The 14,109-nt window shown below is 44.4% G+C and overlaps 1 protein-coding gene across 1 annotated transcript; it reads right to left on the bottom strand.

Moving 5' to 3' along the window:
* Positions 1–717: 717 nt before the first annotated feature.
* mtfp1 (mitochondrial fission process 1) lies at positions 718–13,865 on the bottom strand. The gene is made up of 4 exons (XM_083657439.1): positions 13,731–13,865; positions 8,092–8,219; positions 2,999–3,231; positions 718–1,880 (listed from the first exon to the last, which is right to left on the bottom strand). The coding sequence occupies exons 1-4, from the start codon at positions 13,801–13,803 to the stop codon at positions 1,814–1,816; spliced, it is 501 nt and encodes a 166-aa protein (XP_083513565.1). The 5' UTR covers positions 13,804–13,865; the 3' UTR covers positions 718–1,813.
* Between the last annotated feature and the right edge of the window lie 244 nt (positions 13,866–14,109).

Consider the following 14,109-nt stretch of genomic DNA (forward strand, 5'->3'; position numbering starts at 1 on the left):
TAACATAGCATACTTCTTGGCTCCAGTCAGAAAACAATAACAGACATAATCTGTATTTTTCTAAATTAAACACTATATAAAATAAATGAATTGTTATTATTAAACCATTAAACCATTTTGTGCACAAGTAATACAGTGAACCTCCGCAAACATTTCGACAACGCACACAATTTACATGCTCAGGAATCGTATTACTTTAGATGCGAAATTAGCTAGGACAAAAACTGATACATTATTTGTAAAGCTTGACACTTGAGGAGCATGTTACTTCAAAAACTGATGAGTAACACTATTTTCCCATTCTAATTTACCTCAACCATGCGCTACATACTGTAACCATGTACTACATACTGTCTCAGAGTCAGTTTGAGTCAAGACTACTTGATTCTTGATGCTGGAAAGATAAGCAGATGGACGCACGGTGCACAAATCATCATTATCCAAATATTTGTGGAGTTCACTGTACATGACATTAAAATAATCCTTGATGTTATAACAAGTAATCGTTGTGCAAGAGACTCGTATACAGAATCATATACACGTATTTGAGCACCATGGTGTAAAATTGCCTCAGTACAAACCTAACCAAGAGAAGAATGAATGAAAAGAATGGAAAAAGTGCATCAGAGGATCCTCTTAACCCATTGATACCTGATGCAGCATTTGTGTGTGTATCCCTTTAAGACCGCGAACCGCATCATGCGGTTCGCGGTCTTAAAGGGATACACACACAAATGAGGGATATACACGCAAATGCTGCATCAGGTATCAATGGGTTAAACAACTATTCCAGGTAACAGAAACTTTTGTTTACAGGCAGATTATTTTTTTAACAGGTAGTAAAATCAAGTGCTGAAGAAGAGGGACATGATAATGGCAAACTGGATTATGTGGCCTGGCATTATTACAGTATCGCAGAATATGGCTAATAAATGCAGCAAGGTTGAGTTACATTTAGTCTCAAGTCTGCTTGAGAGCTGGACATGAGGTCTGGTTCTGTCTGCTTAGAGAGCTGGACATGAGGTGAGGTTCTGCAGGTCAGAGAAGTAGCTCAGAACTCTGGCCAATAAGGGCAACCTTGGGGGCGTTCTCCTTACAGGTGGTTGCAAGAATATACATACAGCATATTTAGAATGCACAACATAGACAATCTACAGCTGAAATTATTACTCCTGCCACCAACTCCAGTGGAATATTTCTACATTTGCAATGACCTTACAATCCTATTTAAACATCTTAGAGGGCATTTACACCTGGCTCTAATGTCTTCTGTGATCAGATCGCAAGCGGATAGTGCTTGACCACTTGAAAGTGCAGGTGTAAACGCTCCCAAGACACATTGAAGATGGATTGCGAGCTCATCGGCCAAACCACCTCCGGAGGTGGTCAGGGACGCATCGTGACCACATTGAACACAAGTGTGAATGCAATGTGTCCTCTCAATCCGCATACAGCGACAGGACACCCCGTTTTGAGTGATCAGATTGCAATCTGATCACCCAAAACGCATGCTGCTAACGCCAGGTGTAAATGAAATCAGGCTAATGTGGTCAAGCACTATCCGATTGCAATCTGATCACAGAAAACGCATGTTAGTGCCAGGTGTAAATGACCTCTTAGACATCTTCTTTGGCCACTAAACGCTACCCAGATTGCCCTGAGAGGTTAAAGTTGAGTATCCCTGGGGGGGGGGGGATGCTTCAAGAAGCTGGAGTTCACTGTTAACACAGTGGTGGTTAATGGACGCAGGTCTGGGTAGACGGAGTGGGGGGTCCTTCCTGGGAAGGGCTAACCTGTCCTGCATAGTCGCCCCTTATTTGTGCTTCTCTCCCTCATTGTAGAGCTTCCGAAGGCTCGAATCCAGCAGGTAATCCACTGACCTGTAGGGTACAGAGAGGGAAACCATCCTGAGCGCGGACACATACTGAGATGTCAAGTTTATTTGTATAGCCCTAATTCACAAGCATGTCCCAGAGGGCTTCACAGAGAATATGTCTAGCTAATTCTAGCTGACACAACAGTGGCAAATGACAGTAGTAATGATAACACATTGAACAATTGATAGAGAAATATAGAAAACAAGGAAGGAAGGAGAGGTGGGGAAGGCGGAAAGAGAAAGAGAATGGGTGCCATGCTTTAGAATAGTGTGGGGGGGAGAGTTTAGGAAGGGGAGGAGGTGGGGAGGGAGAGCAGGGGGAGTATGAGAGAGAGAGTATGTGGAGAGAACAGGGAGAGGAGGGCTAGCTGACACAACAGTAGCAAATTACAGTAGTAATAATAGCACATTGAACAATCATATGATAGAGAAATATAGAAAATATAGAAATAAAGATGTCCTTTGCATACAAAGATTTAGCTGTATGTATTGGCCATATACAGTATGTGTGCAGTCACAAGTAAGTCTGTGCAAAGTAATGTATGAAGCACCCAGAACAAGCCTAAAGTGCGAAACACATCTGCTGCGGCAGGCGTATGATGCACGTACTGCAACGGCCCCTAGCACACATAGGAAGCGTCGCAGCTCGTCCGACCCACCACACACAGCGTGGGAGAACGGGGACAACGAGAAAAACGTGAGGTGGCGACGCTGGAAGAAGTGTCGGTGTGGGGTTGTACATCTAAAATAATGGGGGAGGCTGAGTTTGACGCGTTCTTTTGTTTTCCAATCAATTAAATCACAATCATTTGTATTATGGATGTAAATAATTCATCAAAGATCGATTAATTGGTCGTTAAGGGTTTGCTCGAACACGTGAAATGTACTCGGTAACTATCAAACAACATGTAGTCTCGTATACATTCAGGCGGTGTCTCGTCATAGACGCCTGGTCAATGGGTCAGCATGCATGGGGGAAATCCTCCCCGTTCAACATAGTTAGCATTTAGCTGCTGCTAGCCCAGCCCAGGCAGACAGGATCGGGGATTCAACCGCCGCAATGAACGCACATCTGAACAGACGTCTATGTAGCTGCTCTTCAATAAACACAGTCGTGCTGACCTGTCTATGGGAGTGATGATGAAGGGGATGGTGGAGAGGCCGATGGCTGTGGTGGTCCACTTGCGGACAGGCAGGGGCCACCTGGTGGTCCTGCCCAGCAGGTACAGCGAGCCGGCACACACACGGTTGATGGTGAAGCCGGGGATGATCACGGAGGCCAGGGCCTGCCAGACGAAGGTGTCCACGACTGCTGCCGCTACCCGGGTCGTCTTCCCCGGCTTGTCCCCGTGGGCCTTGGGGGGCAGAGATGTACAAAGAGAAAACATGGCAATAACAGCTACAGCAAATAGGTCTCCTGGAAATGAGACACATACTGCTCATCTTAACAGACTATATATTTAACACGTTGAGTGCCAATGACGAGATATCTCGGCTTACAGGATCCAACCGTTGAGTGCCAAGGACGAGATATCTCGGCTTACATAAACATTTTTTTTTTTTGACGGTGGGACATCGATCAACCCCTTTTACGTCTCCTATACCAATATTGGAGGAAGAGAATGTGTATAATCTATTTTACCGACCAGCTAGGTGGCGACAGTGCTCTCCAGACAGAGAGAAAGCCGAGCAAAAAACAGCCGCGGGTCCGCGGGAGAAAGCCATTCTAATTTTCAAGGAAATAGCTGGGCGAAAATGCTTTCGATTTCACACACACACACACACACACACACACACACACACACACACACACACACGCGCACGCGCACACACACACACTCGAGTACCTTTGAGCATAAATAAGACCAGAATCGCAAAAGCTTCTTCAAAGCTCTCAGCCGACACCTCAAGAAACGAACGAGCCCGTTTTACAGTAATCCAGACTGCCCGAGAGCGGCCGCGGAGCCAGCAGGAGCCAGCAGCAGCAGCACAGACGGAGGGAGGAGTTTGGAGACACACACACACACACACACACACACACACACACACAATACAGTATACAGACTTGCCCAAGGGCACCCATAATCACAGGCACGTGAGGTGGTTCTAAAAATCCATTTATCTCAAAACTCTCTGAAAATCTCTGAAACCATGCTGTACTCAACGGCTAATATCTACATAACTACTAACTCTACAAACTAACTCTTTTAGACAGAGAAAGCACACATTCTATTAGTTCTTTTTAGATGATTGGTGTTCACGAAGTCTTAACAGAAAAGAATCCTCGGCTCTTGTAAAATGAGCCAGAATCCTCAAAAAAAAACCTGGCAGAACCTACCTACAGCATTGAAAAAAGGGCTGGCAGTCAATGTGTTAAGCAATATCACACGAGAGGGAGTGCTGTTGTTGGCTGTGATTCGGTCGTAGTCGCCGAAGATAATCACAGCCGTGACGATATTAGACAACAACAGCGTGACCTCGAGTGTGATATTGCTTTTATACAACAGTTCTATTAAACAAAGCTGATTTAAAAAAATGACAAAAAGCTGAGAAAATATATGATTTCTCCATTTATTCCTCCGCCAACAAAAATAGTCCCCTCAGCTTTCCAGCTACCAGTTGCCAAAAATGTAGCCTAATTAACTGCAGGCTGTCTACTTTTTGTCATACACATTGAGTTCAATGTAACGTGGCTGGTGTTTGTTTTGTTGATTAGAGCAGCTGTGAAACATTTTAGACAACAGCACTCCCTCTCGTGTGATATTCCTTGAAGCGTTTTGTTGATTAGAGCAGCTGTGAAGCGGAGTGATCTACACACAGTGAAGCGCCAGTGCGTTATCGTGAAATATCGGCACTGGTAGGATCCCTCTTGTCCAATCAAATTGCTCGGCCGGAACTAACTGTTGTATAACAGTACCGTAAATAACAATCCTGTGCTACTGGGACGCCACACTAAACCGATGGGTCAGCTGTTGGGGTGGGACGATGTGAGAGGTTTAATCATACATGTAGCTTGTTATAATTATGTTCAATTATACTGCATGTATATTGTGTTGCATATTTGTGATCTGCCTGTCTGACGTAAAGTGAAAGTACTTTATTCTCTGTCTAGAAGTGTCTGAAACAGGGAAGGCCATCTGTTTTCAGAACTGCTTTCTGATGCCATTTATGACTGCTGCAGTCACACACACATCAGTCTGTGCAAACTAATAAAAGAAGAAGTTAGGGGACATTCAGACCAAAAGCATTTTTGGAGCTGCCAGCGTCTTTCTGCAATTCATTCTCTATGTAAGGACGCGCTAGACGTGTTCCTCTTTTAATGAACGCACCTGGCGTTAAAACGCTGGTGGTGTCTGTTGTTTTTGGAGGAGCGCTGTGGGCGTTTTTAAGCTGAAAAAAGTTGAACATTAGAGGAAAAGCGTGCCGCGCGTCTTTTCCACTCCTCCTACCTTCTCTCCTCCCGAGGGATTTTCAACCTCTGCTGCTGCCAGAATTGGCAATAATCTGGCTTTCGTGTTGACAGTGAACAACATCAAACAGACAAAACCAGCTGGCTACCGTCCTTGTGGTCGTTGTGTTCTGATCTGTACTGCACGCGTGACGCGACTGCAGGTGAAAACAAACGGAGCACAAAAAAACGCTCCGTGCGCTGTGTTTTGTGCACAATGGAAGCGCTATCAACATGATTTTCATAGCGTTCTGACTGAAAAAAACGCTTTGGTTGTGAATGTCCCCTTAGAAGTATATTATTTTGTTGTGCAATGCCACCGCAAGACTATAGTAGCCTCCCCCTTCCGGTCAGACCCTATGCGCACCAGCGTCTTAAAAAAATACAAAGGCGATCCATACAGCCCCTGCTGTCACGCGCCTGAAACATTGGTCAATGTATAGAAATAGAAAAATAAATTAATCTAAATTGATCTCTGAAGTGCCTGATGAGCACATCACATCACATCACATAACATCACATCATGTTTGTCATTTGGCAATGCTGTTGTGAAAACGAAAGTGAAACTTAAAATTCCACAATTTGTTAGGAGCAGATTTGTAAATAATAACTTGTGTTTCCAAGGCTAACAACAACACAACCTCTGATCAGTCGTCTGTTGGTCAAGACAGTCTACAGCCTGCAGGATATATTAACCCCAACAAGATTCCTAAGAACACCGGTACCGATTATGAAGACCCGTAGACGGTCTTCTGCTGCCCTACAAACTATGAAAACTTTTACAAGCGATAGGTGATGTTATTATTACCTTGTGGTATTTAAGTCACATTAGTTGAATAAGGTAATTTAACTGATAACCTTCAATGTGTCACGCTGCATTTAAAGGACGGCTTTACCGCGGGGAATATGAATATATATTAAATCTCACGCCCCTAAGGTTTTCGAATCCGTTGAAATTTTTGAAATTGGAGGTTCACTGCCAGAGATATCAACCGAAATCCACTCTGTGTGTGTGTGTGTGTGTGGGGGGGGGGGGGGGGGTGGAGGGGAGGGGGGGGTGCGGGAACCCGAAATCCTACATTTCCCACAATGCACTGGGCTCGCGTGGCCTTCGTTTCCACGCCCACCCCTCAGGCATTTGGCTGATATCAAACTCCAGTAGGTGGCGGTAATGCACATATGCTTGCCAACCGCCATAAAAGTCGAAGAAGAAGAAGGCTTCGACATAAAAAGATTTAGTAGAACAAGAAAAACTTAAAAAAAAAAATTGCCTCCAAATTGCACCAAATTTAAACGGTAGTATATATGTCGGGAGATGTCTTCATAAAAAAAAATTCATGCATTTTAAGACATTTTCGTAGGAGTTACGCGCATCTGATGTTGTAACTATTTTATGTAAAAATGTGTAAAAACGGGTACATTGCTCAGCGTTGATTTCGTTACTTCAACGCACCTACTACTAGATGTAAAATTTGACGAGCTTTCCAATGCCGCCAGTCCCGTGTCTGTCCGTGCTTCCGTTCCCGAGATATGGTCTCTTTGCAAGGAGCTATGGAAAGCTAACCTAGCTACAGCAGGCTAGGTGGTGGAAAAAGATGGCTGCCTTTTGTTTTTGTTCAAGACCTCTGAAGGGGCGTGGAGGACCTCTAGAGGCGGGACCATGGCTCACAACAATTGTACGGTAGTTCATAGGTCCTCGACTTCCGCAAGGCGGACTTGGGCCAGATGATGCGAAACGCGTCGGCTGGCCCAAAAAATATGTGAGAGATGCTTGATATCTCGGGCAGTGAACCAGCAATTTCAAAAATTTCAACGGATTCGAAAACCTTGGGGGCGTGAGATTTTATATATATTCATATTCCCCACGGTAAAGCCGTCCTTTAAGTGTACTTGTTTTAACTGTAATGGACCTGATTGTTAATTAATCAGAATAACATGTCTCTTGCATTTAGGGATGGGGCCGATCCGATCCAATATCGGTATCGGGTGCCGATATTCGCACTAATTCACAGATCGGATCGGAATCAGGATTTTTTTTTTTATATATATATTTGTTTGCAATTCCAGCGCTGGCCGTAATTTGCCCATGTATAATAGTATCCTTCTTTGCCTTGTATATTTTCTGAATTTTGTCTGCTTTTTGCAAGGTATAATATAAAAAAAAATCTTTAATTGGCCACATCTTTGCCTATACTGTATATTCAAGAAAAATATTGGTATCGGCACAATATCGGTATCGGCAGATATCCAAATTCAGGTTAGGCTGATCCTCATGTATTCTGATTGCTCTATGTATTTATTATGATTGACTGACACCTGCAGTGTCTATTAGGCACCGTTGGCAGCCTGATTGCCTGACTGTGATTGGTTGCTGCGACACCCCATTGTGCCTATATATTACTGTTGTCTGCATTCAGAAATTACTTTTGCCAGGTGAAGGTCTTGTTGTGACCGAAACGTTGCCAATAAAAAGTCTGAAGTGAAGTCAGTGTGCGGGATTTTCCTCTCTCAACTTATCTGATGCTCCGACGCACCTGACGCACACGGTTTGTGCAGAGATCACCCCTCTTCTGCAAGGTATAATATAAAAAAAAATCTTTAATTGGCCAAATCTTTGCCTATACTGTATATTCAAGAAAAACATTGGTATCGGCACAATATCGGTATCGGCAGATATCCAAATTCAGGTATCGGAATCGGATCGGAAGGGAAACAATGTGGATGGGTGCCTCCCTACTTGCATTCAAAAAGGGACATATCTGCTGACCTCAGCTGCTTTCTTCCCTTTGTCCACGGCGTCGGCAGTAACATAGGTGGTGGCCACAGCATAGCTGGCCCAGACCAGGCTCACCGGCACCAGGGCCCGGAACGCCTCGCCCACTTCATTAGCATAGCCTGCAGGCAAAACACATCACGCAAACACTTAGAGGACTACTGGAGGAATATTATAGGAAATGAATACCACATCCCATTAGTCTTGCCAAATTCAATTTTACTGACTGTAATCTGTATCTACTACTAGACAGGACTAAGGAGGGTGCACTTTGCAAGCAAATACATTTTTGTGTGCAATAAAAAAAATAAAAAAAATAATGCATGTGTGCTTCACCACGACTGCTACAACTCCATCCTAGGGGACAGGACACACACTGAATTAATGATATTTCATGAATTAAAGCTGATCACCTTCCGTTATTCATATTCTGCACTATGTTCAGCAAGGCATGAAGCTGTGTGTGTGTGTGTGTGAGAGAGAGAGAGAGAGAGAGAGAGAGAGAGAGAGAGAAAAGCTAGAAAGAGACAGAGGACATGGGGGGGGGGGGGGGACATGGCGGGATAGTGAGAGAAGAGGACAAGGCCAAAGTGTGCAGGACTGCAGAGTGAGACAGAGTGAGACAGAGTGAGACAGAGTGAGACAGAGAGGGTCGAGAGTAAGATGACTCCCAACAACCACGGCAGCCGCAGCCAGAAATAGAAACAGAAAGATTGACTGTAGTGAGAGCAGCCGTTTGTGACCTACAGCTGGCCAGCTGTGCCCTTTGATTTAGCAGCAACATGGATTTTCAAAGTGACCCGAGCTACCAAATCATCTTGTGTTCCCTTCACTCAACACACACGCACGCACGCACGGACGCGCACACACACACACACACACACACACACACACACACACACACACACACACACACACACACACACACACACACACACACACACACACACACACACACACACACACACACACCTCTGCCTGGAAGGAGGGCACAAGCGGGCAATCATGCCTCGACTCAAATGTTTTCAAAAAACAACTAGCATACTGATTAGCATACTGTATAGTAGCGGTTCTCAAATGGGGGTCCGGGGACCCCCAGGGGTCGGTGGCACTTTGCCAGGGGGTCCGCGAAACGTTTTCAGGAAAATAAACGTAACAACTTTTTATTTTTGCAAAAGCTTAATAGTTCAAGGAAAATGTTTTCTGCTTTGAATCTAAAATGGTTCATGGATTACATTCTAATCTAACAAACCTATCAATTTAAAAGTCAAGCACATTACCGTGGAAACAATTAAGCTTAGCCCAAAATCAGAATGAGGGGGTCCCCGGTATATTTTCTATCTTGTAAGGGGTGAATTTTGAGAACCTCTGCTGTATAGTGTATACACTGCAGTAGCATTACACTCTCAAGGCCATTTAGCTGGCTGATTGTGAATAGATAAATAGTACAGTAGCCTGAAAATCACTTGTATGTATTGTAGGCAAGCTGAGTCTAAACTCTGTCAACTGAAATCCAAGAGACATCTTGACAAGGAGCAACTAAAAACTTATCAAGTCTGCTGTCAGACTTCCATGATTTTGAGACCAGCAGTAGCACTTAGCGGACGCCTAACAGAAGCAGATCATATTTCTAAACATGAATGCTACACAGACAATAACGCATTACTGCTCAATTTAAACTACCTCCAACAACCAAAAGATGTCGTCAGAGATGTCAAGGTCAATCTCAGTGAGGGCCACACTGAGAAATTAGAATATAATCGAGGGCTGGACATTAGATATTACCATTTGAATGGGACAAAGCAAACTAATGCACTTTAACCATGTTTTTGAATGCCCAATAGAGCTAACTAACATACAGGCGGCTTAACGCTACCAACATTACGATTAAGAATTTGATCACTTTGGAGGCCTCCCTCTGCAGAGAAAAGACAAATATGAATACAAAGGTGATCTGGAACTATCATCATGCAAACTGAATGAATGAATAATGGGATTAGAATAAACTTGTGTGAGGTGGTGAGTTATATAATCCCACATGTTCCCTTCATCAGGAGCCAAACGCAGGTCAGTCCGTCTATCAGTCAAACAGCAGCACTCCCTCACCTCATATGGAGTGATGCTGGCTGTCTAGCCTGCGTGGCATTTACTCAAGCAAAACATTACCCATCTATGACCGCATGGTATTTCGCCATACGTCTGTAGAGCTTGCCGTCTGACAATGTGCTCACACCAGACACCTGTTTTTTTTTCTTTGATACATTGTTTGCTGCTACGTTTGGTTCCAGCTCTACTCTTACACACCTGATTCAATTAAGGGCTTAATGCTGATTGGTTGAAAGATTACTCCAGCCCAGAGGCAGGCCTCCCCAGGGATGCTCCAAGCACACTTTCAGGGGAGGCTCAGTGAATGGAAGTGAAAATACCGTAAATTCCGGACTATAAGACGCACCGGTCTATAAGCCGCGGGACCAAAATTGACTATTTTTTTCTTCTATAAGCCGCACCGGTCTATAAGCCGCGGGTGTTTTGATGTTTAATTACCATATGAAAGGGTTCGTGCACAGAGAGGAATGTCGGGAAAGCGATGGCTGTTTGGGGAAGCTCCCATTTATTAAAGGATGGGTTTTCCGTGGGGAATATGAATATATATTAAATCTCACGCCCCTAAGGTTTTCGAATCCGTTGAAATTTTTGAAATTGGATATTCACTGCCAGAGATATCAAGCATCTCTCACATATTTTTTGGGCCAGCCGACGCGTTTCGCGTCATCTGGCCTAAGTCCGCCTTGCGGAACTCGTGCACCTATGAACTACAACTGTTGTTGGCCATGGTCCCGCCTCTAGAGGTCCTCCACGCCCCTTCAGAGGCCTTGACCAAAACAAAAACGCAGCCATCTTTTCAACCGCCTAGCCTGCTGTAGCTAATATTAGCTTCCCATAGTTCCTTGCAAAGAGACCATTATCTAATAATCTATAAGCACTAATCGACACGGGACTGGCGGCATTGGAAAGCTCGTCAAATTTTACATCTAGTAGTAGGTGGGTTGAAGTAACGAAATCAACGCTGAGCAATGTACCCGTTTTTACACATTTTTACAGAAAATAGTTACAACATCAGATGCGCGTAACTCCTACGAAAATGCCTTAAAATGCATGAATTTTTTTTTATGAAGACATCTCCCGACATATATACTACCGTTTACATTTGGTGCAATTTGGAGGCAATTTTATTTTCGATTTATTTCTTGTTCTTTGTATATTTCATTGTCGAAGCCTTCTTCTTCTTCTTCTTTGAGTTTTATGGCGGTTGGCAAACATATATGTGCATTACCGCCACCTACTGGAGTTTGATATCAGCCAAATGCCTGAGGGGTGGGCATAAAAACGAAGGCCACGCGAGCCCAGTGCATTGTGGGAAATGTAGTATTTCGAGTCCCCGCACCCGCACCTCCCCCCCACCACCCCCCCCCACACACAGAGTGGATTTCGGTTGATATCTCTGTGAGTAAACCTCCAATTTCAAAAATTTCAACGGATTCGAAAACCTTAGGGGCGTGAGATTTAATATATATTCATATTCCCCACGGAAAACCCATCCTTTAACATTTCAACAAAACAAAACAAAAGTCAGGTCACTAATCCCCAGACAAAATCACACAACAATAGGCTATATGTGCAGCAAACCTGTAACCAGAGAAGTCAAGTCACTAATCCTCGTCTTCCTCTTCTTCCTGCGTACTGAAACCACCAAAGTCCTCATCTTCAGTGTCGGAAACGAACAGGTTCAGGGTGGCTTCGTCAACCACTCTCCTCTCTCCTTCATTGTCACTCAAAACCAACGAACTCCTCTTCATCACTGTCGGCATCGAACAGCCTCTGAAGCCTCTGACGGCCCTCAGCGCCAGCTGTGGCGGCGTCATTCTCTTCATCCCGCAGCAGTCCAGCGTTTTGGAACCCGTTGGTGATTGTGGATGTTTTCACACTCCTATAATATTCCGTGCTGAGACAGTTCCTCCTGCTGCACCGTCCAACGCCTCACCATTGACTCATCGATGCCCAGGTTACGCGCGGCTGCTCTGTTTCCCTCTTTTAATGCGAGATTGACTGCTTTCAACTTGAAAGATGCCTCGTGTGAATTTCTGCGTACCTTCCCCATGGTAAGTGAGAGTGTTGCTTCTACTGCTCGTTCTCATGCTGTCGAGAACGAGCAAAGCTTTTTTTTGGTGAAAGAATCCTCCAGGGCGCTTCTTGTTAACAGTCCGAGTGAGTGGCAGGTCGAACGTCAAAGGCACTTCATCCATATTTATGATCTGCTCCGGTTCGATGGAATATTCCTTGATCTTCCTTTGTGTGAATTCGCCGAAGTTTGTGATTTTCTCCTGGTAGTCGGGGGAGGGAGTTGATGGCCGAGTGGCCGTTTGCTTACCGTAATTACCATATGTAAGTGGTCACGCACAGAGGGGATTGTCGGGATGGCTGTTTGAGGAAGCTCCCATTTACCGTATTACCGTAACATTTCAACAAAACAACATAACACAACACCACCGTTGTTTATTTTTACAGTGCACACAGTGTCCGCGGTGTGGTGAAAAGAGGGCAAGAGAGGAAATTAAAACAGAAGTGGATTTATAGTTAGAAAGAGTGCTAAAAAAGAGAGATTTTATTTGTATTTTTTTTTTTTTTTCTGAAAAAATCCATAGATAAGACGCACCGTTATATAAGCCGCAGGGGCCAAAAAACGGGAAAAAAGCCGCGGCTTATAGTCCGGAATTTACGGTACATCACATTAGTTATTAAAAGGTCACATAGAATAGCCTAAATGTGTGTGATTTGGTGAATAAGATAGTTGAGAATTAGAGACAGTAGTTTGGGGGAATTTGACAGTCAGAACAAATCAAATGTCATCAGACAGACCTCTCTATGTATTTGGTGTAGTCTGAAGTATGTCAAACAGCAATATGAGGCTATCTTGTCTCAATTGTTGAGTGTCTACCTATGGGATCAAATAACAATCATGATGATCCCATACAGGCATCCAGGAATTGAGCGAGGGGGGGGGGGGCGCCCTTTTCCAAACTTTGTCTGGAAGCCCACAGTCTCAGACTTTGAAAAACCCTGCTCGACTTCAAGAGCAGCCAAACTCAACTCGGAGTGGGCGGATTCGAAAGTCTGGACGCAGCCAATGATTACTCATATCTTGGCTATTCAAATGATCTTGAATCTTGAGTTACGGGCGTTTCTGACTGTGTGGTTGAATGAGTCATTCTACCACAACATTATTGTTGCATCCTGTCTCAACTGGCAGAGCTGAGCTACACAGGTTACAGGTAACAACTAAAGTGGCTATAGCTACGCAAATGAAACGAGGTTACGATATTGTTGCGCAATCAATTCGTCCATGACGTCCAATACTTACAAAATGTCCTTCAAGACTCAAGTTTGCTATATATAGCTATTAGCTAGATCTTTCACTGGCGAGACAACTGGTTAGCCAGTTATGCTAACTGGCTAGCTAGCAAGAAGCTAGGCAGGGTCATGTCCTGTCTCTTGAGTGTTGTTTATGTTACTGACAGTCAGGGGAGGGCGGCGTAGCTTGAAGGCTACAGATTGACAGATTCGACAGTACTTACCTAGGAAGCGGACCCATGTGTCACGATAAATGTCGACCGTTTTGGTCGGTGTTTCTTCCTCCATAGGATCCATGTCCTCTACTCCATCCCGTTGCCAAAAGTCGATGTGAGCTCACTGAGCTGCCTGTAGTGTGTATGTAGCAGCCAGGCACCAGGAAGGGGGTGGTGTGACTCGAGCATCCAACTGCAGCTGTTAAACCAAAACCAACTATGTAAACCTCCAAATTCGACACAAGGTGGCAGCATAGCCGTCACTTCTTGTGGTTGTTATGATTTATGGTCAATATGCCCCCCCCCCTTCCCCGGCCGATCCATTCTTCTTCTTCTTCTATTGTTTTATGGCGGTTGGCAAACAGCTTTTTGTGCATTACCGCCACCT

The sequence above is a fragment of the Poromitra crassiceps genome (assembly GCF_964638095.1).
Source record: "Poromitra crassiceps genome assembly, chromosome: 21".
NCBI lineage: Eukaryota > Metazoa > Chordata > Actinopteri > Beryciformes > Melamphaidae > Poromitra > Poromitra crassiceps.